The sequence below is a fragment of the Exophiala mesophila genome, assembly GCF_000836275.1.
Source record: "Exophiala mesophila strain CBS 40295 unplaced genomic scaffold supercont1.3, whole genome shotgun sequence".
Taxonomy (NCBI): Eukaryota; Fungi; Ascomycota; class Eurotiomycetes; order Chaetothyriales; family Herpotrichiellaceae; genus Exophiala; species Exophiala mesophila.
In genome coordinates, this window is record NW_015622506.1 from 3689777 (window position 1) to 3714610 (window position 24834).

At 51.3% G+C, this 24834-nt stretch overlaps 7 protein-coding genes across 7 annotated transcripts; 3 read left to right on the forward strand and 4 right to left on the reverse strand.

Annotated features, from left to right (window-relative positions):
• The first annotated feature begins 1894 nt into the window (after positions 1 to 1894).
• PV10_04849 (uncharacterized protein) lies at positions 1895 to 3692 on the forward strand. The gene is made up of 3 exons (XM_016369440.1): positions 1895 to 2165; positions 2233 to 2327; positions 2420 to 3692. Exons 1-3 carry the CDS (start codon positions 2115 to 2117, stop codon positions 3273 to 3275), a joined length of 1002 nt encoding a protein of 333 aa, XP_016225228.1. The 5' UTR covers positions 1895 to 2114; the 3' UTR covers positions 3276 to 3692.
• Positions 3693 to 3943: 251 nt separating this feature from the next.
• PV10_04850 (uncharacterized protein) lies at positions 3944 to 6351 on the forward strand. Its single transcript, XM_016369441.1, has one exon. It carries the CDS (start codon positions 4218 to 4220, stop codon positions 6090 to 6092), a length of 1875 nt encoding a protein of 624 aa, XP_016225229.1. The 5' UTR covers positions 3944 to 4217; the 3' UTR covers positions 6093 to 6351.
• Positions 6352 to 6728: 377 nt separating this feature from the next.
• Positions 6729 to 9344, forward strand: PV10_04851 (uncharacterized protein). Its single transcript, XM_016369442.1, has 3 exons — positions 6729 to 7116; positions 7179 to 7567; positions 7620 to 9344. Exons 1-3 carry the CDS (start codon positions 6951 to 6953, stop codon positions 8604 to 8606), a joined length of 1542 nt encoding a protein of 513 aa, XP_016225230.1. The 5' UTR covers positions 6729 to 6950; the 3' UTR covers positions 8607 to 9344.
• Positions 9182 to 13086, reverse strand: PV10_04852 (uncharacterized protein). The gene is made up of 2 exons (XM_016369443.1): positions 12550 to 13086; positions 9182 to 12424 (listed from the first exon to the last, which is right to left on the reverse strand). Exons 1-2 carry the CDS (start codon positions 12649 to 12651, stop codon positions 9668 to 9670), a joined length of 2859 nt encoding a protein of 952 aa, XP_016225231.1. The 5' UTR covers positions 12652 to 13086; the 3' UTR covers positions 9182 to 9667.
• A 522-nt stretch (positions 13087 to 13608) lies between these two features.
• PV10_04853 (uncharacterized protein) lies at positions 13609 to 16838 on the reverse strand. The gene is made up of 2 exons (XM_016369444.1): positions 16526 to 16838; positions 13609 to 16471 (listed from the first exon to the last, which is right to left on the reverse strand). The coding sequence occupies exons 1-2, from the start codon at positions 16713 to 16715 to the stop codon at positions 13758 to 13760; spliced, it is 2904 nt and encodes a 967-aa protein (XP_016225232.1). The 5' UTR covers positions 16716 to 16838; the 3' UTR covers positions 13609 to 13757.
• A 238-nt stretch (positions 16839 to 17076) lies between these two features.
• Positions 17077 to 19914, reverse strand: PV10_04854 (uncharacterized protein). The gene is made up of 2 exons (XM_016369445.1): positions 17818 to 19914; positions 17077 to 17761 (listed from the first exon to the last, which is right to left on the reverse strand). Exons 1-2 carry the CDS (start codon positions 19312 to 19314, stop codon positions 17255 to 17257), a joined length of 2004 nt encoding a protein of 667 aa, XP_016225233.1. The 5' UTR covers positions 19315 to 19914; the 3' UTR covers positions 17077 to 17254.
• A 1522-nt stretch (positions 19915 to 21436) lies between these two features.
• On the reverse strand, positions 21437 to 24149 carry PV10_04855 (uncharacterized protein). Its single transcript, XM_016369446.1, has 2 exons — positions 23075 to 24149; positions 21437 to 23006 (listed from the first exon to the last, which is right to left on the reverse strand). Exons 1-2 carry the CDS (start codon positions 23715 to 23717, stop codon positions 21832 to 21834), a joined length of 1818 nt encoding a protein of 605 aa, XP_016225234.1. The 5' UTR covers positions 23718 to 24149; the 3' UTR covers positions 21437 to 21831.
• Between the last annotated feature and the right edge of the window lie 685 nt (positions 24150 to 24834).

Below are 24834 nucleotides of genomic sequence, written 5' to 3' on the forward strand. Positions count from 1 at the left end.
TACTAAGCTAAGCGTACAGCCACGTGGCCTGGGAATATGGCACCGCATGACAGAGCCTACCTTATCACTTCAACGTTGCTGCTCGAGACTGGGACCAAAGTCTGTATCACCCGGGATGCTACCAAACGTGCCACTCGTACCCTATCGTAGTAGTAGGTAGGTAGATACGTAAAAAAAATGTGGCTTTTGTAAGGTTGGAACTCAACATTGACTCTGTATTTAGGTATTTGAATGTGGACACTGCCACAGGAAGAAAGAGTTAGCTTTGCGCGTGTTTGTCCCCGACCGAAAGTTAGAAGATTAGGTACGAGTACATCGGATGGGTGCGGGCGAAAAACGACCGCCTTTTGAATCGTATTTCGTACTGTCTAGGAGTCGTGATGCTTGGAGGATAAGTATAGTTGCGCTATGAGTTTGTAAGTCGTGATAGGGATACTTATTACTAGCATGGATGGGCCCAAGGTACCTGGAGCCTGCAGGCTCCGTTTTGGATGAGCGGCATTCTCAACTACAGCCTAGCCTGTGCCTAGATGGCAAGATTCCATTCGCTTAGGGCGACGCCTTCAAATTGTGCCCTTAAAGTCTGGTTAAGGCGCCACGAAGGCTTCGGGGGCGACGGGGCACCTGTTAGGCCCTCGGGCCTCGGCCCCGGGGTCATTCCTGAAGGACGCAACCAAGAGAAGCTGGGGGCTGAGGGGCCCAGACTGCTTCGTTCTAAGTACCTGTACCTATGTACTCCGTAGGCACCCAATGTCCTCTGGAGTGCTTGGCGTCAAAGGTGGCTTTTAGTTACCAAGGTGCCCAACGAGTTGCCCGAGTCCCCCTTGGCCCACCAGTCCAGGCAGCCTGGCTACCATTCCGCCTTGTCCTTCTCTCTTCAGGTAATATCAGAGCAATCTGCAGCCTCTGGCGCCCTCGGCCATGGTGACACCACTCCTCGGCCCTGAGGGCACCCCCAGCTCGCGGGAACCTGGGCGCGAAATTAACTAGGTCTCGCCATTCGTGTGAAACAATGATCACGTGACTAAATCAAGGCATAGAGGATACTGTATATGGCACCTCCTATCCCTCTAGTGCAGGTTGGAGAGACCAGGAGCTGCGCTGATAGTCTATAGATAGTGCACCCTCCCCGTTGTCAACGAGGAGGGGATAATCAACTTTTTCACCTCTCAATCCGACACTAAGTGATTTATCGCCCACGAGAGGTCGAGAGGCTCGAGAAATCAGGATGATCGGATCAAACCTGGCGCCTTTCTGGATTATTTCCAGTCTCCAATGGATTCCATCCTTTGGTGCTGTATATATTCGAATTTGATATCAAGTGCCATGACCCTTCTGGGCCGGCAGCAACAAAATCTCGCAGGTTCGATTCCAGAGCTCCTTGATCCCACGAGCCTCAGATCAGTCGTCAGCACGAAACTTTCTCCTGTCGATAGCCACCTCGACCACATCTCCCGTACTGGCTTCGCCCTTTGTGTGAATCATAGTGGCGCCGTCGGCGATACGTCGGAGAGCCTCTCCGAGATCGAATGGTGTCCAAGACCCAAATAGACATGGGTTGGAGGATACACCGAGATGGAGGGCTTTACTATCTATTTAAGGGGGGACTGCGCCCCTGGTCTCAAAGCTCCACACTAGAAGACTGATAGTTGCTATACATGCTATATGCTTTGATGTAGTCACGTGCTTATTATCCCGTGACTGGGGACAGATGGTAGGATGAGTCGTGGGCGACGGATTTTAAGTAAAAGCGGTGTACTTTAGCAGCCGCGGGTGTGGATAGGGTACCTAGGTCGTATATTTTGGTCGCCCCTCGGCCTAATAAGTAGGGACCTAGCCTGTGCTGGAGGTGACAGGTACCAATAAAATAATAGGCGAACTATCGCATTAATTCCTGTACTCCATTATCTCGATGTTCCAATGAGCCTTTGAACCCAACACTCATTGCAACCTGCCCTGCTGTGCCTGTCCAACAATCCACGAATCTTGCACTGCCTTCCTAAGCCGAAAAGTCCTCCAATCGAACCGCTGCCATCCCATCGTTTGAACCTGTCCAAGCTCCATAAGCTCACAGCCCATTGCCTCGTTTGTTGCCTTCCACATACAACCCCCAAATGGCCGAGGAGTCATCCAGCGGGGGCTGGAGTACTATTGAGTCCGACGAGGTTAGTGAACCTTTCACTTTGAGGCATCTAGCCATGACAGGACTGGCCAACTGACTTTACGCTGTAGGGTGTCTTCACATCTTTGATTGAGCAGCTTGGGGTCAAGGGCGTCCAATTCGAAGAACTGGTGTCTCTCGACGCAGATTCAATACGTGCACTGAGGTAATGTGAAAGTCGTGCGTAGCCCCTGCCTGGATCCTGAATTCTGCTGCTGCGATTCTTGTGGCATGACTGACTTTCCACCTCTCCAACAGTCCAGTCTACGGCGTGATATTCCTCTTCAAATGGATTGGATCCTCAACCGGAGACAAAAGCGCACCTGCAGATGGGTCGTATGACCCTGCGGCCGTCGAGGACCACGACCTCTTCTTCGCTGCACAGACTATCCAAAATGCTTGTGGTACCCAGGCCATCCTCTCCGTCATCCTAAATAACGACCAATCTTCCGAACAGACGACCGCCAGCGGGGAGGCGCCACCGCCGAGGATAGACATTGGGCCTTCGCTACAAGAGTTCAAAGACTTCACAACAGGATTCGATGCCGCTCTCCGCGGAGAGTCGTTGTCAAACTCAGATTTGATCAGGGAAACACACAACAGCTTCGCCAAGTCAAGTCCCTTTGCAGACGAAACCCAGCGAGACCCCAATGCGGGGACAGAAGATGCATTCCATTTCATTGGTTATACCGTTCACCATGGCAAACTGTACGAACTTGATGGATTACAACCATATCCCATATCCCATGGCGACTGTACGCCGGACGAGTTTCCCGAAAAGATCATCCCCGTTCTACAGAGACGTATCGAGAGATATCCTCCCGGCGAAGTGAGGTTCAATTTGATGGCTGCGTGTCAAGACCTTCGAGTCAAGGCCCAGGACTTCCAGGACTATGAGAGCTTAGCACGAGAGAAGCGAAAGCGAGCACAATGGGACTGGGAGAATGCTCTGAGACGGCATAACTTTGTCGGATTCACCGGTGAGATCTTGAAAGGAGTGGTTGGCAAGAAGCTCAAGGACGGTACTTATGATTCTTGGGTCGAAGAGGCGAAGAAGACCACCGAGAAAAGACTGAGCGAACGAGCAGCCAGGGGTCAGGAAGCTGCTGGTTGAGAAGGGCGGGGTTGGTTCACTCGTGACACACCACTCGAGCCTTTCCCTTTCATGACGGAAATTGACCATGGCCATCAAGTTAAGATGTGTCCATGCTGTAACTCAATAGGAGTCATTGTGTATTATGACAGCTTGCTACAATAACATTGCGACGAGGCCGACCAGGCTATTCACGTCCAAAGTGACAGTCTGAGGAGAGACAAAACAAAGGGACAGTCTGAGGAGAGACAAAACAAACGGACAGTCTGAGGAGAGACAAAACAAACGGACGATAGTGTCATAGGGTACTACTGGTGATAGTCAGGACAACCACCAGGCGGAGTTGTGAACTGTCAAGATGAGATGGCAGTAGTAGACTGTACTCCAAAAGCCGACATTTTAGATGATAGTATTGTCCACTAGCTGCCAAACATGTACAATGTAATAACATCTCGGCAACATCCAGTCCATTCATGTAACCAACCTCGCATATTCCGTTCCATTCACGAAAAAGGGACTTCAAGGACTCCGTTCCAAGAAAATTTCTGGAGCCAAGATTCGACTAAATCGGGTTAGTCCGACGCCACCTTCCACCCGTGTCCGGCAGCCCCTGATTGGTCAGTTTCCGAGGTGAGGAATACTGCCTCATCAGCCATCGAACAGTTCACTATTTCACCATTCACCAATTCACCAAATGCTTGTTATTCACAGCACAGTCATTCATCAGAGGACGGTTTCAGACTCAGCTCACGCTTTTCAGACTGCTGCCATCATGTCCTGACATTTCTTAAACTTTCACCCTCTTGCTTTTCCCCTGTACTTCCTTCTACCCTCTCTCTCCCTTTGTCAGGCCATCGCCTTCTTTTTCTACTCAGCTTCTTCCTCACTCCAACAGGATCTTCTGAGACCAATCTTCAGAGAATTTATCAGCCGATCTTTAACTAGCTACGTGTCGTGCCCAGCATGGCGAGTGTTGACCTGGACTCGCAGTGGAAGTCCACATTTGGCGACACTCCTCGGCCCATGCTGTACTCAACACAGGAGCTCAATGATGATGGTTTCTACCCGCTTACTGACCCATCATCATTTCTTGTCAAGCCTCCTGGCATGACTCGTGAGCAGCTCTACGTCACTGGCCTCAACAATCAGGCGGCTCTGAAGCTCGCACAGGCAGAGTACTTGGAGTTGGAGCGCCAGATTATTTTGATCAAAGGCACTACCAAATACAAGGATCCTCAAGCTCTACCACCTACTGATGTCTATGAAGAACAAAAGGAAGCTGTTCTTTATGGATACAAGTATTCTCCCAATCGACCCGCTTTGCTTGGTGCTGCCGTCATTGGAAATCGAACTGGCGACGATGTCACCGATCGTGAGAAGCACGATGTTCGTCTGCAACAGGAACCATTCGAACAAGGCGGGTTCGTTCCTACCGACAAACAGAAGAAAGATCTTGAGGCAAAGATCAAGGCTCGGCCCAATCTCGATGGCTGGACGCCAGTCATCAAGAACGGCAAATACTACCTCCCGCGACAGCAGATCCACCACAATGAATACAACATCAAGTACGTCCGATCTACCGCGGATGACAGCGTCGAGGGACCTCCTGTGCAAACCACCGAGGATAAGAATGGCTCCCTCACCCCTCACAAGACCATTGTCACCCGTCTTACCAGGACACGATTCGATGGCAAGAAAGTTCCAACCACCCGAGATGTCTCCGAAGCACCCTCAGTAAGCTCTAGCAAGCGGAGAGCTGATACTCCAATCAACGATGGTGGGGTCGAGACTCCAAACTCCAAACGACGTAGACAGGACGACGTGAACCGACCAAAACATCCTAATCAATACACTAAAGCTCGCGAAGCTAGAGAACGAGAGGCACGTGCGGCAGCAGCGTCAGGAGCAGTTACACCAGGCACGCCAGCACCTCGACCCAAGCATCCTAACCAGTACACCAAGGCGAGAGAGTTGAGAGAGGCACAGGAAGCTAAGGAAGCTCAAAATGCACTTAAAGCCGCCAAACCCAAGCATCCCAACCAGTACACGAAAGCACGGGAGGCCCGCGAGAGAGAGGCGCGGGAATTGGCGGTACAGAAGCCACGTTCAGCGGCCATGACTCCTGCTGCTCAAGCCCCGATGGCAGGACAGCCCAGCGGCTTCAGCTGGACACAATTCACCAACCAAGAATTGCGGGATCGAAAGTGGACCGACGCAGAACTGGTTGATGCAGTCAAGCATCATCATACATGGCTACATGACGACCCCGCCAAGCAAGCCGAATGGAAGGAAAAGATCATCAATGGTATCAATCCTGTCCGAAGCTTCAGCATGTTCAAGAAGTGGTCCTATTGGAAGGATCGCGATCTTGACAAACGACCTCGAGGCAAAAAGGATCAAGCCAACGCCGCCAGCGGAGCTACAAAGACGCCTAGCAAGCCTCAAAAACCAGTCAAGCCCAAACCAAAGGCGAAGACGGACAGCTTGCAGGTGACACCATCCACAACTCCCGCACAAGAGGATCAAAATAGTCGCATTTTGGATGAGGCTCCGCAAGGCACGGCCCGACGATCAGCAATGAGCATCTCGATGTTCATCAACCACAACGACGACGAGTCTAATGACGATATTCGCGCTGCCCCCGCATTTTCAGTACCGTCTCCTGGACCAGATGCTCCCATGAACGGTGATTCCCGAGACGATATGGACCACGGTCGCACCAATGACATGTCATCGAGACCGAGTCTCAGCACAGAAGTCAGCGATTCGCTAATCGTCATCAATGGAAGTCCACCCCTTAGACGATCGATGCGCAGTTCTCGGCGATCCAGCGGCTAGCAACGCCGTTATTAGCCTCCCTCCTACTTCTTGATATCCATATTAGATCTTGGGAGAACGGGAGAACGGGAGAACGACATTGACATTGACATTGATTCACGTTCACTTGCATTCCTGGTAATTTGGGGGTAATTGGTCGCATGTCCAGCAAATCAGGCATTGCAGAGTTAGGCATTTCTCCTATGAGCCCGGCGCACAGGCACAGGTTTGCATAGGGTTGCATAAGTACATTCATCACGCCAGGATGGGCACTGATGGGGCCGAGGGGCCATTGTACAGGCTCTGGAAAGCCCAAGCCGCTTGGTATTGTTCAGTCATTTTCACATCGTTCCATAAAAGATGCTGTGTGGAATGGAGGATATTAGCTCCGTCCTATTCATAATCAGCATCCCAATAATACCGCGTCACATTAAATGTTTCTACTCTTGCTTCGCAATATCGCAATATCGCAATATCATTGGCATTTCACCATACATTTCCGTGGTAGTCCGTACTCCGTAGTGACACGGAGTTCCTATACGGAGAAATAGGCTAATACTATTTAGGCCTAGTAAAGCTACCCCAGTCGCCCTTGCCCCAAATCCAAATTGCATCTTGGCATACAACTCTTTCTTTCGTTCCCTTCTCTTCACTTGACTTCACTTCTTCTGCCTCTCTCACACTTATTCAGATCATTGTCCTGGTCATTATTTTAATCCTTAACGCGTCATATCATCACAACCTCCGATCGCGACTCTCGTTCTACCTTTCCCCAGAGCTGCAATAAGACAGCATCTTCGATCCGTCAGCGACCGCGGTCACGATAAGCCGCACTCAGGCCTGAGTTCCTCTCTAGTCCCCGAGTGTCATCCCTAGATCATGACCAAGAAGAAGCGCGGACACCCTGATGCCGAGGAGATCCTCGCTCGGCCATGGTGCTATTATTGTGAAAGAGACTTTGATGATCTCAAGATCTTGATCAATCATCAAAAGGCCAAACACTTCAAATGTGAAAGATGCGGACGTCGTCTCAATACTGCAGGAGGTGAGTCCTTTCTTATTCTTGTCCAATTACAGTTGTTGTATGAGCTAACTGAAGCGCCACAGGTTTGAGTGTGCATATGAGTCAAGTACACAAGGAGAACCTCACTGCAGTTGACAATGCCCTTCCTAATAGAGCCGGACTCGACATCGAGATCTTTGGCATGGAGGGTATTCCAGAAGACATCGTTCAGCAACACCAACAGCGGGTTCTCACACAATTTCATCAGGCTCAAGCCGACCGACAGGCTGCCACTGGCAATGCCGGTGCCGGTGCCGGTGGTGGTAATAATGCCAACGTGTCCAAGAAGCCAAAGTTGGAACAATTGTCGGACCTCAAGAAGCGTCTCGCTGAACACAAGGCTGCCAAATTGGCCGCCGAGCAGGACGGTGCTACAAGCAGTGGCAATGTAACGCCAAACCCAGCTGCTCAGCCTCAAGCCCAGACTCCTGCAGTAAGTCAACTCATCCATCCGTCTTCTATTTCCATGTGCTGATTCGCGATAGGCTGCATCACCTTCCTATCCTGGTTTTCAGCAACAATACGCTCCGCCCCCATCCAATGGCTCATACAGTCAACCACCATCCTTTTCTCAACCGCCAGCTGTTCCCGCTCCCTATCAAGCGGCTCCTGGCTTTCCCCCCGCCGGCTCGCCCGTACAAGCAGCGCCGTATGGTCAACCCCCCGTTCCTCACGGTCAACCTGGGTACCCACCTGTACCTAACGCTTATCCACACCAACCATATGCTCAACCACCTCAACCATCATTCCAACAGGCACCACCTCCGGTTGGATTTCCCCCTCAGCCAAACTTTTCGCCTCCGCCATTCCAGGGCCAAGCCCCCTACCCGGGACAATCGTATCCCAACGCCACTAGCCCTGCCCAGGCATATGGGCCTGCAGGATCTCCACTTGGATTTCCTCATCCGCCACAAGCCCAAGCTCACCTACCACAACGGACTCACTCCCCTGCAACAAACGGGAATTTCCCTGCACCTGTTCGTACAGGCAGTGTAAGTCTACCTAACGCAACCGGTTTGCCACAGAGACCCGCTTTTGGTGCTCCACCAGTCAATGCTTTTCAATTCCAGCAAATGCATCAAGGTCAGCTCCCTGCTCCTCCAAACCATCCTCCTGTGACCCAGTATCGCCCACAAGAAGCTTCTGTGAGTCCTGCTCCACAATCACAGGTGTTGTCCTCTATTCCTGCAAAACTTGACAACAATGCCTCATCCCTCGATGACTTGATCTCGTCGGCTTCGAAGCAGGCCGACCTCACATCTGTCGCTGCCACGGCGTCCCCAGCCGCACCGGCCGCCGCCTCAAACCCTCCCAAGGAAGACGCCAACGAAGAAAAGGCGGCCAAGAAGGACAAGGAAAAGCCAAAGTCAACCAGGTTGGTCTATTCTGACAACGAAATCAGCCCTGAAGAGAAGATGGCACTTTTGCCCAAATATGCATTTATATCTGCTCCCAGGGCCGTCGCAGTATAGGCAATCTATCCTTTGAACCGCCGGAGTTGATCGTCCCCTGGTCACGCCGCATGGACCAGGGTTTGAATCTCATGTTGCACATCACTTGCATCAAATTTCATGCTCAGAAGGGAATTGGGGTGTTAGCTAAGTCTTCAAAATCATGGCGAGTCGACTGACAAGAAATCATAATTATGAGTTCATTGAATCACATGATCGGGCTTGGACAGTTTGAGATATTTTAATGGAACACGGTGGATTTGTTTTCCTTTGGTGAGTCAAGGCCGGAGGAACCGGCTACATGGTCAACGTGCCTCAACGAAATGGAGTCTTGGGGGCTCGTCGGGCGTCCAGTCAGGGCTGCATACCGATGATCACTAGGAAAGGTTGACGAGTTGGATCTTCCTCCTTCCGAACATGAGCATACATTCTTCCACCTCCTGGCTGGTCTCGTCGTGGGTAAGTGTCTTTATGCGGAGATGGATGGGCTTTCACTATGGTATGTCTATTCGGCTTTGTTTCAAAATAGAGAAACTGGCAAAAAGTCCGCCGAGTTCCTCTTTTGAATCGGGAACAACTTGCCCCGAGGGAACATTCGGTTTCGGTCTCCTGTTACTTGGTTAGGGCTGGCGTCTCCCTAGCCCGCCTGCTATGTATTCTGTAAGTAGTATCCTTGTCCCCAAGAGGCGAGAGACGGGGTCTCTAACGCGTATTCGCATCTGTCTTGCCTCGTTCCTTCCTAACTATCTGAGATGTCTGTCCATGAGGGTAGTGACTAATGCGTGGTCCACCAAATCCGCTCGCTGTCTTGACCGACCGCTCAGCTATTCTTGCACCTATTCTCGTGCCGTGTCCGTTCTCATGCATCGTCCTCGTCCTTGTTTGTTCTCATTCATCAGAATCAAGCACTGGCCACCACCCAACCAGCCCCCGTATCATTTCGGTATCATTTCTCAGAAGATGACATCATATCCTCCACTTCGCTCCGTTACTTCGATGACCAAAGATGATTGATCAAAGGTGAAGATGGATGATGCTCATTTTGTGACGTAGAAAAGAGAATCAGTAGTTCGTGCTCATGCTCAGGAACCAATATCCACGCCGAATCCATCTCTCAGCTTCATCTTGACTGGCCCCGTCAATCCATTCACAAAAGCGTTGAATCCGTCGGTTCCGATCAACTCGCGATATCCGCCAATGATCTTTGCAAAGCTGTTCCGGACTTCGGTGTAGTCGGTGGCAGCCTTGGGCTTGATGGGGAACTGCGCAATCGCGGCGAAGTACGCGGGAAGACTTCGCTCCATGGCCTGAGGATTGCGCTCAATCACAGCGTTGAGGCCAACAAATGCAGATGCCTTCTCGGAAGAACTGCTGATTTTGGACATGGCTGATAAGAAGGGCTCGGCAATCTCGGGAAGGAAAGGCGCAATATTGGTAGGAATACTCAAGCCTAGACGACCGAGTGCAGTGGCTGCATTTTCCGAGGTTGGCTCCGGAACTTCTTCGTTGTTCAAGATTGTGAGGAGCGCCTTGACGAGGGTTTCGGCAAATGGAGCTAGGCGTGATGTGGGAGCCTTGCCGGATATCTCGCCAATGGACCAGCAAACATTTGCGAGCACGTTGAAGTGGTTCTCCGAGTCATCGTCAGGCATAGCGTCCAGATCCAGTTGGCGAATCAAGACGGGGAGAAGTTTGGGCAAATATGGATCGAGACTTGGATAAATTGCAATAGCACAATCGCCGAGCACAGCATATGCAGACTGTCGGACATCGGTGGTTGTGTCCTCCATACAGAACGACAAGAGGTCGAAAAACTGTGGTTGAGTGTTTTGAACCAATTCTCCTGATTTTTCGGGTGGGATGGCTTGGATAATCGCACTGAGAAGATCCAGAGCCGTGACGATAAAGTCCTTGTCTGGAGCATCGACGCTTTCTCGAGTGACAAAGGCCATTTGTTGTTGAAGGTTTGAGTAAATGACCTTGATGCAACGATCGAAAATCGGTGGGGCAAATTGCGCAAAGGCGTCTCCGTAGGCCATTGCGATATAGCCTAGACAGCCGAGGAGAGGGAACATCTCTCGAGAGTCGTCCTGAATCTTATTCCACCGCTGAATCAAGGTAGGCATAAGAAGGTCAATAAACTGTGGTTGAGCCAGGTCCGAACCGACACTATCGGCCAGGGTTTGTAGGCAATCATATAAGACATACATGTTCTTGTCTTTGTATCGTTTGAAACATTCCATAAACTGGCGGAGGATTGGCTCGACGTACGGCTTGAGTTTATCACCGGACTTTTCCTCGAGGGAAGCAAATGACGAAGCACCGGCTTCTTGGACCTTTTTGTTTTGGTCGAGCATTCGCTGAAGAAGGCCTTCCATCATAGGCTCGAAAAATCGTTGTCGGTCGGCAGGAGCCTCAAGTGATGCAGCCCATTCTGAGTATCGAGCGAGGCACCAACAAGTAATCTGCCGTACGACGGGCTCTTCATCCGAAAGACGGGAGATGAGGAAGGGAACAAGTTCAGGGAGGTGGGGAGAGACGGCTTCCATACAGCCTTCGGCAATCGCACCCAGAGCAAGCACTGCAGCTTCCCTCTTAGGCCAAAGCGAGTGATTGAGGTTTTCCATGAGATATGGAAGGATGATTTCGAAGACCGCACCATGATATGTGACTGCGAACACATCGAGAGCGGCGGCGGAGCACTTTCGGAGACTCCAAGCATTCTCTGGGTCGTCATCGTCCCATTCATCTTCATCGTCGTCGCCTTCTGACTCCTCAATCTCGCCGTCACTCAGATCGGCTTTCTTTGATTCGGTCCCATTTGGTTGAGACCCGTCTTCATCATCTTTGTTGGAAGTCAGGCCCTTGACAGCTTTCGACTGGGCAAACTGGGGTTTAATGTCTTCGGCACGGTCTTCGAGATCGGCATCATTCTCGTCGCCGCCCAGCCTGAAGATTTCATCTTCGCCATAGACCATGCTCGCAAGTAAGACAGGGACAATCTGTTGCAGATGAGGACCCATCAAGTCCTTCAGCTGATCTTGATCGCCGACGCTCAGCCAGAACTCGGCCGCATCGAGAGCCAACTCGGGACAGCCGACAGTCTGTTGCTGAATGAGAATATAATTGACCAAGCCAGGCAGATGAGGTGCCAACATGTCAGGTCTTGTGTCGACGAGAGTGACCAGTGATTGGCATACGATCCTCCGGACATGGATGTCTTCATCTGTGGCGGACTGGAAGATAGTTTGAAGGTAAAGATCGAGGGCGGAGAAGAGGACCTGGGACTTGAGGGGAATGAAATGCTTCAACGTGGTCAGAGCATGGACTTTGATCTTGGGATCCTGATGACCGGCAAACTCCAGGAGCTTAGGGATGATGACGGTCATTGGTCGTTGGCCTTGAAAGTCCTTGTCGAGTAGCTTTTTGTTGTCCTCACAGACTTTAGCCAGGGCAGACATGGCGCCTTCCTGAGTTTCGGGAGTGGCGGTCCCTGAGGCATTCGAGACAAGTGATAGAAGGTCTTGCAATATTTCAGGCCATTGCAGCAAGCCTCCCTGTTGGACGGTTTCGGTGATGATTGTTCCGGCAAAGCTGCGGAGTTGAGGATTAGGGTCCTGGAGCACCTGTAAGGTAGCGCTCTTGATGTAGGCGAGTTGGTCTTTGGGAATTTGCTTGTAGAAGAGCTTGATGTGATTCTTGAGGTTGATCGCGGCAGCATAGCGAACGAGAAATGTGCTGGGCGCAGTAAGACCAGCGAGTTGGCCGATCTGCGGGGCATTGAGAATGTAGGTGAGATAATTGACATAGTCGGAATTGTTGCGAGCGTTCATGAGCATCTATAGTTACGGGAGAACAGAAAGTGTCAGTTTGCGGCCAGATTCATGGGCAAGTGAGGGGATGGTGCCGTTGTGGGATTGGTATTCTGGTCTCATGCTTGACAAGCGCAAAGGCTTCAACTCACCAGCTCTGCTTCCTTTTGTTTATTTCTATCATGGCCACTGAGAGAGTTCCTCAAGAACTGGGACAATTGTTTCAACCCCTCCTCCTCCGGGCGCCACTCCATGATGGGCACCGTCGCCCTCAAGGCTCAACGAAGAGGATGTGTTGGCGGGGGAGGACTGTCGGAGTGCAGGTTGTCGCTGACTGCCCCGGGGTTCAAGGACTAGGCGACAAGGATCTAGTAAAAGATTTTGATCGATCGGTTCTTATGTATGCTCGCGGGACCGTTTGGGAAGAGGTTTGATGGTGTGAGCAAAGAGTCTAGTACAGGACAGAGAAAAGTGGGCAAATTTCTTGGGTTGGAGGGGAGTGGGCGGGTGCGAAGTCGGGTAAACATGCGAACTTGGGAATGGCTGTAGAAAGGTTGAGAGGACTCAAGAATGGGTGGACGACTGGAAATCTGGATGCATATGTCGACCATGCATCGTTGAGGGGAGACTTTGGACTGAGAGGTGAGCGATCCTCTCGTGATTGTGGTGGTGGTTGTGGTGGTGGGAGTTCAGGATGGCACAAATGTGGTGGTGAGAATTCTGGCAGTCGCATTAGCATGTGTACTACGGTGTACTTAGCGTCTATAGTGGGTCTACATGTAGGTTGATGATTGGACGTTCATGGCAATTAACACCATCCCAAGGTTGGGCAGGCGCCGCGTGGCCGTGGGTGTCGAGGGGACAAGTTCAGGTTCTGCAACGGCAACTCCTGTTGGACATGCATGAATTCGCAATGGACCTGTCATTTTGGACCTCGGTCACACTGCCAGACAATTGGAGCAAAGAAGCCTCCCTGCTGGACGTGCATCTGTCAGTGAGGCCGAGGGGCCACACAAGACGTTGAATGGGTGTACCAAAGAGAGGTGGGGGCTAGGGCTTTAGGGACTTCTGTTGTTAATAATAATTACTAGGTACTTAGGTATCTTATGGTGGTGCCTGCCACAAGATCCAAGTCATCCATCCACACTTACAAGGAAGGTGGTCATGAACTGGCTGCACCTCCTTCCCTATACAACTCCCAAAACTGTCCCGCCTTGAATTCCTCCTCCTCATTCATTTATTTCTCTGTTCATCCTTCATACCTCTTTATGATCATCATCATCGTGTCAGAACTGATACGGTCAAGTATTTAGGTATCTATCATCCAAGTCCAAGGCTTCATGGGTGCATCTGACATCCTTCATGCCCAGACCAGTCTCCGAATTGAATGGCCCAACTGTTCAAAATATCCCGTCCTCTTTCTTGCTTCCGCTAGTGAAATAATTGCGTTGTTCTCTACCAGCCCATCATTCTTCTCCGCACCCTCTCGAGCCTCTCGTGACGATGGGTCCACGATGGCTCTCCGGATTTCATCTGCGATATTCTGCGCCAGACTGATAGGCTTCTCAGACCTGCTCGAACCTGTCTCTTCCGACTCGTTGGTGCTTGCTGCAATGACCTTCAATGCAAGAGTCCGTGATGATGGTGGTGAGTTGGGACTCAGCCATGAAAGTATCCCCGTACCTCCATCGAGCCTGTTCTCTGTGCCCTCCAATGACGGCGCCACATAGTTCTGTAGAGATCTAGTGTTGGTGCGAATCATGCTTTCTTTGCCTGGTTTGTAAACAATAACCACGCCTGCATTTAAATCCTCCTTCATCTCCCGCTCGGAGAAAGTGGATGTGATGTATGTGCCGTATCGAATTTTGGATATCGATCTGAGATCCGCTTTTTCAAATGATGCCAATTTTTCTGTCGTCCAGTCAAACTTGCAGCAGTAGAGTGCTGCATCAGTCAGTAACACGACAGCCTCTTCGAACGGGAGCGTCCGTAATGTATTCTCGTGAGCTGGGGTTAACATGGTCCATCCATGGATCAAATCTTCACTGTCCTCCTGGATGACTTGCTTGACACAGTTCTCAATCGCCCCTTCGCGGATCTTCTCGATGGAGATGCCTGGATCGGCACTCATCATGGTACTTTCAAAGTCTTCAAACACCTTCCATGACAAGTTGCCCAGTAGAACATCAATCACAGCCTGTGAGAAATAATCATTGACCATGTTATTGTAGTATCGGGTCAAGGTCAAGCTGAAGTCGTTCAGGGCACCACGATAATTTCGCCGTCGAGTCCTAGTAAAATCGCCTTTCAGGGCCGCCGTCGAAGCATACTGTCGGGAAATCGCATCTCCGTTGTCTGCCCAAAGAGTGTTGAACCACGTGGTGGTCTCATCATGGAGAAGATCGATGGTGAAGCCTTCACTGTCTAGATCGCGTTGTAAGGTATATTGTCCGAAGGCGCTTTGTGCCACATTGGTTCTATCCAGGCAGTCCATGCAATTGGTACGGATGATTCCCGTCTGCTTGGTTTCTGTGCCGGAGTCGGTGATGAGCGTCTCACCATGGGTCTTGACATGCTCCTCGAGAGTGTTGACCAACTTGGACACGTTCTCAAATTTCATCCCTCGACACTCGGCGTGGAAATCAAACCACTCAAATTCGACATTCTCCAACTGTCGATCTTCGGACATGGACTTGATGGTTTTCTCGTATGCCTCGCCAATGATTCTTTCCGTGCCATGCTTGTCTACCAGGGCGGCAATCTGCACAGCACCGTACCGGCGTTTAAGGTCGGCAAAGTGCTTCTTCGTCGCGGCTTCGTTTACTGGCGTCGAGTGGTGTAGAGCAGGCACCGGTTTCAATGAATAAGGCGACTGAGAAAAATAAAGTGGGATGGAACCTCGTACCTGGACGAAAGATCGAATGGATCTCGAAGGCGACCAGTCCGGTGCAGACAGAATCTGCTCCGTCTCCACACCGTTGGCGCAATTACCTTGATCGTCGATACCTCGTCGCAGGTATCTCAGCCCTGATCTTTTGACAGATCGTCTTGAGATAAGTGTGAGCAAATATGCTTGTGTGTCGCCTCCAAGATTAGCAATCTCTTGTTTAGCCTTGTTGAGCACCTCCTCTACTCCACTAGATGGTTCCGTCTCCTCTGCGGCCACCACGCTGGCTGCCTGGGATTCTTGAGGCGCTGTCTTCTTCACCACGAACGACCTCTGGCCCACAAACCCTTGTAATATTGGCATAACGAACGCATCGTGCCTCGAGTCAAAGAAGGGCATTCCCAGTTTCCGGTTCCAGAAATAAAGCGGGTCCACCGACTCTCTCGACGGGGGTCTGGCAGATTCACCAAGAGACTCTAGTCTCCTAGTAAGGTCAAAGTCGTAGGAAAAGAAGAAACTCCCCGATGTCAGAATCATCTTGGTGGTGCGAAGAATCTTTGGGATAGCATCGGCGATGGAGTTCTCCTGCGAGACCTGATCGGTCTGCAAAGGCTTGGTGTCTTTGGCCGCAACTTCCGCCGGTTTGCCCGCATTGACACCCTCCTCTGCCTGAGACTTTTCTGAAGATGTATCTCCGGACGAGGATGCTGCCGCTGTTTGTGGTTCCGGGTTCGATTTGGCGGGCAGAGCATTATTAACATTCCGTCCAGCACCCCAGCCCGGTCTCGAAAACCACTGGGATGCAAATCTACCATACTGCCCTCGATTTGCAATGACGTCTTTGGCGATGCTGGTCGAGCTCGGGTTTCTGGGTTGGGAGGGTCTGGAGTCGTGCGGAGTTTCAGGCTCATCGTAGCTCTCCTGTCGAGCAGCTTCACCGTCGTCGGAATTTTCATTATCGCTGTGATCATCAGCATCGCTCAGGTCGGAGCTCGAAGCATTGCTTGAGTTGTTAGAGCCACGAGAAGTCCGAGCGGCGATGATAGCTCGGCGGGCGTCGGCCTGGGACGTGATGGGTACGATTGCAACGTCAGTCACGACATAGATGGGTTTTCCAAAGACTTGTGCCACCTGCTCTCGTTGCGTAATGGCGATTAAGAAATGTGACGAGGCCAGGGACAGTAGACCTGGGTACGTTAGTAGCTAATTAATAACACATGGTGGTCGGATTGCGCCCTTACCTATTACACCATGCGACTCCAAGGGTGTGTTTTTCTTCCACTCGTATTCAAGACCTGGAGCCTCTTTGATTTGGCGGCTTTTGTAATCAATCTGGATCGACCTGTGCTGTTCATTATTTTGACCATGAGCTTGCAGAACAAGTCCATCGGCAGCAGCCCAGACCAACAACCTCCGAATCAAAGCAGGCATTGTGACCGGTGGCTGTCAGGAAGATTTCTAACGCGACCATACATTGGAGAGAATGAATGCAAGGTTGGAGATTCGTCAGCACACACTCTATACGTGTACTTGAGTGGTATGCTTGAATTGATGTTGTCGACCGTGAGTTCATGGACAGGCCGGACGTCGGAGATGGATCAATCAGATCTTGGCTGAGCGTCAGAGTCTGACATCATAACAAGCAGAGGCATTTTTTACTTCGCGGTCTTCAAACGTCGCGCATTGACACGGCGTGTAGGGGAACAAGTTACAACTACCACAAGTGTTCCTGCTCACTTTATCATATCACAACGAGTCATGAACCACAATATACAATATACAGGAGAAAGACTTGGATCTTGAGTTATCAATACATCGATCATCGTGCTCTTTAAGTTTGTTTCTGTCTACCAAAGATGACACTTGTTTCTCATCATCATGACCTTTTCTTCAGGTGCTTCAAGTTAGCTTTGCTCGTGATATGTCGTGATCCCATCCAACATAATCCCATCTGATCGTCATCCCACAGTCTATTGTGTGGGCGCAAAGTCTAGACTGTGTACTCGTGCTGCTTTCAGGTCTGGCGAATCCACCGTCACACCAGGATTGGGCTTCAAATCTGTCACGTCGTTGCCTTTAGCCGGCGTAGGCACATCTCCGTCCGTCAATAGAGGACTACCAGGAACGGCATCCAGCGGCGCCTCGTGCAATGCAGGCTTCTTGCTGACTGCCATCTTGCCGGCCTTCTTTCTCTCGATTGCGTTTTTGACCCAATCGGCCACTTCTTTGTCTGCCGTGGAAGGAGCTCCCGTACTGGATAGAGTTGGATCGAGCCCTGCTTCGGCAGCAGCTTCGGCCTCTTCGTCTTCGGAGATGGTGGGAGGCTTCATCAGGGGTGCCAGCCAAGCATGTCGGAGAAGCATGGCATAGGTTGGGCGGAGTCGAGGGATTTTATTCAGACAACCCCGTACGAAGTCGATCGCGGCCTCGGAAAAGCGGTCGGCGGGTAGGTCAGGCGGGGAACCATCAACGATAGCCTAGCGTCAGTGTTAGTTGTGGTGGTGCTGGGAGAAGGGATCAAGTGAAAACTCACGCTCAGTTGGCTGAAAATATTGTCGTACGTTTCTGGAGGGTACGGGTATCTGCCGAGTGCGCATTCAATGATGGTGAGACCCAGTGACCAAATGTCAGACTGGACGCTGTAAGAACCACCTCCAGCACCAGCCTGAGCCATGCCACCACCTGAAATCCGCTCCGGAGCCATGTAGCTCTGGCAACCAATGTTGGTTTTGGCGATTGAGGCAACAAGATTCCCGCTAACACCAAAATCGCAAATTTTGACTTGGCCACGAGTATTCACCAAGATATTGGTGGGTTTGACATCTCGATGGATGATATTGTGGTCATCCTTCAAGCTTTTGAGACCCATGACGGTCGACAGAGTAATCTTCTTGAGGACGCCTTCGGGAACGCCGTCACCGTAGAGTTTGTCGATCGATCCACCATCCATGTACTCGATACATATATAGACCGATCCCTCTTGGAAGAAGGCACCGTAGAAGTCGATGATGAAAGGCGAGATACAACGATGTAAGATGTCGAGTTCCATGATGATCTGGGCAAACTTGGTATCGTCAAGCTCGAGGCGAATTTCTTTCATGGCCATGACGAGACCACTAGTCCCTGGGGTCGGCGTTGGAGGCTCGCTGTCATCACTCTGGGCGCTCGAGGTTGATGCCTGACGGAGCATGTTTCCTCGAAGACCTTGACCAGGTCGACGCATCTTCGGACGGGCATGGCGGACTTGGAACACAGTGCCATAGTTGCCTTTGCCGAGCTCGGCAATGGTGTCAACTTCGTCTAGCGATATTGAGAATGTACTGCCCCCAGCAAAGTCGATGCCGCTGCCATGGATGACGGCCTTGTTCTGGAAGTTCAAGGTACCCTTTTGGGTATCGATAATGCTCGAGAACTTGCTGAATTGTGAGCCAGTATCTTGGTTGACGGGTTGCTGACCGGTAGGAGCGGGCTTCTGAGCGTCTGAAAGTTTGAGTGCCCCTTTCATACCCCGCTTGGCCGCCAGGCCACCAGTGGGTAACCGTGGGTTCATGGGTTGTGGGCTGCTGGGTACACGCCCTGGGGCGAAATTGGGCGCATTCTGCTGAGGAGACATTCGCAGATTCGATGAAGGAATATTGGGAGAGGTAGGGGAAGGTCCAGCAAGAGAACCAGCTGGGAATCCGCCGGCAGGGGGGGTTGGCTGACCCGGAACACCCGGACGTCCAGCTTGTGTGGAGGGAGCGCCTTGTCTGGACAGCGAGAATGCCTTCATCTTAGCCTGGATATCGGAATTCAAGCCACTGGCTCGACTGGGGGGAGGGCCTGGACGTCGAGCGGCATTGGTAGGGCCCAGCGGAGCAGAAGATGGGCTGATCGCTGATGACATGGCAGGTCGCTGAGAAGTCAAGGATGGAAGACGAGGGGGAGAGTTGAGGATTGGAGGCGGCGAGGTGTGGGCGGGGTTTGCATGAGCGATGTCTTCTGGGCTTCTGGGGATGTTGGGAGAGAGGGGTTGTTGTGATTCGGTCATGTTGAAGGAGGATGTGAACGGTGGGTGCGCAGAAGCGCTGGAAGCTGGTGGTTGTTCAACAATTCGACATGCAATCAGGTGAGATGCCCTTAGTTCGAATGGAACGGAGCTGTCCCGGGGCGGTGTGGTGTGGTAGGTCTGGAGTGTAATAGGGACAAGTAGAGGTCAGGGAAGATGAAAGAAAGAGGTGGTAGTAGTAGGAGTGGTCCCATGCGATGGAGTGAGCTGGAGACTACGGCGGTTGCTGAGCAAGCAGTGGTACTGGGAGAGGCAGTGATGTTCAGTTGGATGGAGATTCGACCCGGAACCTACGGGCCCGAAAGAGGGAAGAGATTGTGGAAGGCGAGGTTTGGAATAAGGCCGAGTGCGCAGGCAGGATTTGTGACTTGGTCTGGCTGAACTGGGCGAACTGGGCGATGACTCTGCAGGTTTGATGTGGTTATCTGCGAAGCTCAGGTATTGAAGAGAACATAGTCTATGAGTCGACAATGATCTTTGGTGTGAGCCTGTGAGGGGCGTCAATGACAGAGATGGTGGCAGTGGCAGTGGCATGCAGGGCCGAAACGACGATTCGTGGAAAGGCGATTTGCGCAAGATGGAATATGCCAGAAGAGGAGAGTTTTCATGTCGATCCCCCCGTGTCCATGGCACGGCCCTGGGCCTTTGGCTGGTGGGATCGATGATTCGATTGCCTGGGAGTGACTATAAGTTAGCACGCAATGCACGTTAGCTGCTAGAAAAGCATCCACGTATCCTCAAGCGCCTCCGTGTCATTGTGTCAAGGAACTCCAGGTCTTGATACCTTGTTTACGACTTACTAGTCACAGTGTCTACATGTACGCTAAAATGTCCTACGTGGCTACTGCTAAACCTGCTACTGCTGTCACCTGAAGATCCTGTGTTGCGTGTGTGTTTGCGTGTGAGTGTGCAGTAAGCTAAGAGTAGGTCGAGAGTATCTTAGTCGCAAAGAGGATCACTACTCGCACATTGTGGGACAAAGCCCTTCCTTCCTCGTGTCCTCTTTTTTTCGGTACCTGCCTTCCTCAACAGGTTCCTGACTAAATATGGTCAAAGCAGGTACGTAAGCTCCGACTCTGGGCAGCTGCAGGTCGTCTTAATTCCTGACTCACGAGGTCGACGTCCTTGAATCCTACACCCTGCAATCGGAGAAGTTGTAAGAACTGGGAAACAAATACATCTACAGTGACCATGCTTGAGGCATCATCAACGACTGGTTTGCGGAAAGTCACATGTATCAAGCCACCATGCGGCCCTCCCAACCTCATCCAAACCGCCAACCTGGAACATGACATGTTGAGTTGATCGACATAGATAGGATCATCCTCGTACAATTTACTGTCTCCCACTTAGCCCCTCTCTCGTGTCGGTAGAAATTGGAAGTAGATTATTTTTGGAAAAAGAGTACGGAGTAGAAAAAGTCTGGTTCAAAGATGCATTGAGATGGCTCATTGTACTATGTGGAGAGTATTTGCGTATGTTTTTCGCCGAAGACGCTGTAACTGGTGGGAATCATGACTACTGTGCATTCTCATAGTTATTATTAGGACAAATGGCATAATGCTAACTTGATTGATATAGGTCTCTGTGAACTACCATAGTTAGCTGCTTTAGAAGCCAACGACTTGCCAGACAAGCACTCATTAGGCTCTCCTTAGAGCCGATGGGCACTTCAGTCCAGGTGCTGATTCCCCCAATAATCCTCCCCACAATCGACTTTCAAGCCCTAGAGGCTCACTAGCGATGAAGAACCTGGGCCCTGCAACGTCATAACAACCACACAGAGAACCAACCGTCGCCTGTCAGAGCCACTCCATGCCCACTCACAGTACCACACTGCCACTTCTGCCCACTTCATGAATCATGCATGGCGACGTAAGAGGCCCAGGCACCTTTCGTCATGGCAGCTTCAACTCCACATCATGAGTGGGTACAAGCAGCCAGCAAGAACGCATCGTCTGCGAGTTCAACACATGGCTACGTTCGTGGACAGGTGTAAGGACCGAGCAAGTGCCACATGTGACCATGCTCTTGGTTGGGGGCTCATCAGAGTTGGTTCTTTGCGGCTGTCAGGGACATAACGGAGCATCGGCTGTTGTCCTCGGACAAGTCGCACTTTGACCACATCAATCATATGTATTCTGCGTCCTGGCAGGGAACGAGAAACGTAGCAATATAACACCACACTGGGATTTGACATAACAATAAGGTATCTGTACAATGTACCAACAGTGACCCAAGCCAAGTTTTTGTTTCATCGTGTCAAAGCACGGAACTCCCACAACGCCTTTGCTGGCTATCTATCATTCCAACAATTTCTCCTCGTTTAGGATCAATTCACTCCCATGCAACCTGCGCGAGATGACGCCGCAACGTTCAAGTTGGGGTGCTCGTCAGTGTCACTACCTCCTCGCGACCAATGACCATATCAATCTTTCCAGACGGGGTTCCCACCAGTGAAACTGTCGGTCGGGGCTCAGCTCGAGATGCTTGACTCCTTTACTGCTTGGTCCACTCCACCGTTTCCAGCGCCAACATGACCAAAACCAAGGTCGATGGCAAGATCCATATCACGTAGCTTTGGAATAGAATTTGACTCATCAAGCCTGGGAACACATTGTTCTGGGCTGAGATCTGAGTCAGTTGCAGAGCTGATGGTGCACCCGAGAGCAAGAAACAAACAATGATAAAGATCTTGTCCTCGAGGATCGAGATGGAGAGGTATTTGGCCAGGAGAGCAAGGAAAGGCGCCATGATAATAGTCGGAAGTACCATGCGCGATACCAAGGATGCAATCAAGAGTTTCTTCTCTTCTTTCGGGTCCGTCGTCGCCGCTGCAGGATCTCGTGGGATGGTATTTCGAGCAAGATTGCCCCCGAGGACGACCAAAATGAGTGGCACAGCGACACCACCACTCTGTTCGACAGCTCGGGTCACTGAGTTCCGGAGAAAGGTTCCCTGGTGGAAGAAAAGATGCTGCAGTTTAGGGACGCTTGCGACCAGAATGGCAACCAGCATGGCCCATAGCGGAGGATTCATGAACTCGGCCAAGCCGGCAAGAAATCTCTTGGTTCTGGCCGAGATTGCCGACAGGACCTTTTGCAATCCTCGAGGTAACGAAGCAAAAAGCGACTGTACCGACGATTTGACCGAGTGGCCGACCTTGAGCGAGGCAAATCTGACCTCGTTCTTTCCCTTGTTCAAATAGCCCTTGATGCCACCGCATTCCTCGTCATATTTCCTATTATCAGGATGCTTAAGCCACGTAGGGATATCAATGGAGCCATGTGGAGCAATCATTCCATTGGTGGGAGTGGCCATCAAATCTGGAGCACCCGTGGTAGTCAGGTCTCGACTGGACGAATTCCTGGATGTTCCCGCCGAAGTATCATTTGGTGTACGAGGTGTCTTGAAGCCATCTGACTTGGACATAGTCGGGGACTCTGTGCCAACCCTCGTCTCAGCATCTTCCTCGAAATCGTCACTGCTGTACTGTGCATCGTAGCTCGGGCTCAAAAGCCTCCGTTGCTCATTGTCCGAGTCGACACTATCGCGAAAGCTCCCCCGACCCCGCTCCACAGCATCTGGCTGCTTGGTGCCACCTTCTTCTATTGTGTAGGTCTCGGGTGGTGCAAGAAGGACGTTGTATCCCCAACTCCATCGGAGAAGTTGACCTAGAGGAGAGATAAGATTAGGGAATGGCTATGAAAACGAGGTGTAAAAGGGAATGGTCAAGACATACCGAGCTGCTGGAATACAAGGAGGTATAGAATACCACGAGCTGCCACCTCGTCGTCATTGTCCCCAATAACCTTCTGCCAGTGAAGACCTTTCAAGGTTTTCGACAATGAGAGAACCAGCGAAATGGGGAGGGAGTTGGAGTTGCCAAAGACACCCATAGCAATGACAAAGTTTGTTTGTCGTTTCCTGAAGCCCATGAATTTGGACATGAGCCAGGCGGAGAGATAGGAGACGATTGTCTGAACGACAAAGATGACTGGAATGATGGCGAGTTCGGCAAGTTTCTCCGCAGTTAACTGAGAAGCCAGCTTGGTAAAGATAAGGCATGGCGTGAACAGAATGACATTGAGGTTGGCGAGAAACTTTTGTGACTCTGCATCGAAGGAACCCTGTCTGGCAACAATGTAGCCTGGAAGACTGACACATACGACTTCAAGGACTGCTTCAAAGACCAGGAGGATGAGGTGGCCGAAATCGGGGTGGCCCGTATGGGCACGATTTATCGCTATTTCGTTGGAGGCATGACTGACAAAGGAGTACTGGTCTCGGTGGGCCAATGTGGCGTGGACTTGTCGACTTGCATATGACACTGGACTTGTAAAGTATTCGGCGAAGGGGACGGAGAACAGGTCGGAGAATGGCATAATGTTGTTGGAATTCGATCCTCCAAGACAAGGAAAAGTGTGAGGTTTCTTGTCAAGAGGGAGACCGCACCCTGGAGAAAAAAGGTCGCGTCTGGGATGGGAGGCGTAAAGGTGTCGAGGCCCAAAGGCCTGGAGGCGCAGCAGGCCGAGTGAGGACGGGGATGCGTGAATGCGTGACGTGAGAACGAAAGGGAGCCAGTCAGGATGGATCTGCCGATCACTCAAGGAGGTGATGTATGGAGAGTTTCATGGCTGCGTCACTGGGGAGGAAAAAGAGATCGGAGGCGTTTGTGGCGAGTGAACTTGGAGGGATTATCGAATGGAAGTAAACGTGAAAAGAGATGAGAACGTCAAAGGTGTACAAGCAGCAAGAGCAAGCTGGCGACGGCCAGAAGCGAGAAGAAAGAGACAACGGCGAGAGTTTTAGTAGGAGAGGAGGTACTCGAATCTTTCAGCAGGTGAGGCAGAAGCAATATTAGAGGATGGCGACATGCCTGTGGCGTGTTGCTCGCCTCCCGAGTACAGCCTTGCCTACAGCTTACTGGCTACGGGCTACAAGGGAGGGGGGCGAGGGGGCGCCTGCTGTTCGGAGTACGGAGTTCATGTGGACCTGCATGCCCCCCAGTAAAGGGAAATTATTGCAGATTGGCAGAGCACGAGAGGTATGAGAGGCACAGAGGGTATTTGCACGGGCTGGTCACCAAGGCACCCCGTATCTTGCCAGTTGGCTGAGCCTGTATGGTCGGAGGGTTAATTCATTTCTCAATATGCTTCCTAGGCGTCCAAGCAACCCTCGTGGGCACGCCGACAGACGATTCGCAGGCACGAGTTGCAGCCCGAATTACCGGCGCGGCCTCCCTAAGTGCACACGCTACTGACTCGCCCCACAACTCAAAGCTCGCCTTGATTTGCCTCCGTGTTCATAGATTGACTGATAAATGGCTTTTGCTTTGCTTCTGTTCTCATTTTGCGATAAGCGACCACGATGGTACGACGCATTGGCCACTGTCATTGCAGATGGTAGTCCAGTCCAGAACGATAAGACCTTTTGGTCGTCAACTGGTTTTACGTTATTACTGATATGTTTTGCGACTGAACGAAAAAGCAACCTTCTCTA

Coding starts and splice junctions, on each gene's coding strand:
- PV10_04851 (XM_016369442.1), top strand. CDS start 6,951: ATGACCAAGAAGAAGCGCGGACACCCTGATGCCGAGGAGATCCTCGCT. Junction 7,117..7,178: donor TCGTCTCAATACTGCAGGAG/GTGAGTCCTTTC, acceptor GAAGCGCCACAG/GTTTGAGTGTGCATATGAGT. Junction 7,568..7,619: donor CTCAAGCCCAGACTCCTGCA/GTAAGTCAACTC, acceptor GATTCGCGATAG/GCTGCATCACCTTCCTATCC.
- PV10_04854 (XM_016369445.1), bottom strand. CDS start 19,314: ATGACCGAATCACAACAACCCCTCTCTCCCAACATCCCCAGAAGCCCA. Junction 17,762..17,817: donor ATATTTTCAGCCAACTGAGC/GTGAGTTTTCAC, acceptor CACTGACGCTAG/GCTATCGTTGATGGTTCCCC.
- PV10_04850 (XM_016369441.1), top strand. CDS start 4,218: ATGGCGAGTGTTGACCTGGACTCGCAGTGGAAGTCCACATTTGGCGAC.
- PV10_04855 (XM_016369446.1), bottom strand. CDS start 23,717: ATGCCATTCTCCGACCTGTTCTCCGTCCCCTTCGCCGAATACTTTACA. Junction 23,007..23,074: donor CCTTGTATTCCAGCAGCTCG/GTATGTCTTGAC, acceptor TCTCTCCTCTAG/GTCAACTTCTCCGATGGAGT.
- PV10_04852 (XM_016369443.1), bottom strand. CDS start 12,651: ATGGAGTGGCGCCCGGAGGAGGAGGGGTTGAAACAATTGTCCCAGTTC. Junction 12,425..12,549: donor AACAAAAGGAAGCAGAGCTG/GTGAGTTGAAGC, acceptor CCGTAACTATAG/ATGCTCATGAACGCTCGCAA.
- PV10_04849 (XM_016369440.1), top strand. CDS start 2,115: ATGGCCGAGGAGTCATCCAGCGGGGGCTGGAGTACTATTGAGTCCGAC. Junction 2,166..2,232: donor GTACTATTGAGTCCGACGAG/GTTAGTGAACCT, acceptor TTTACGCTGTAG/GGTGTCTTCACATCTTTGAT. Junction 2,328..2,419: donor GATTCAATACGTGCACTGAG/GTAATGTGAAAG, acceptor CCTCTCCAACAG/TCCAGTCTACGGCGTGATAT.
- PV10_04853 (XM_016369444.1), bottom strand. CDS start 16,715: ATGCCTGCTTTGATTCGGAGGTTGTTGGTCTGGGCTGCTGCCGATGGA. Junction 16,472..16,525: donor GGAGTCGCATGGTGTAATAG/GTAAGGGCGCAA, acceptor TAACGTACCCAG/GTCTACTGTCCCTGGCCTCG.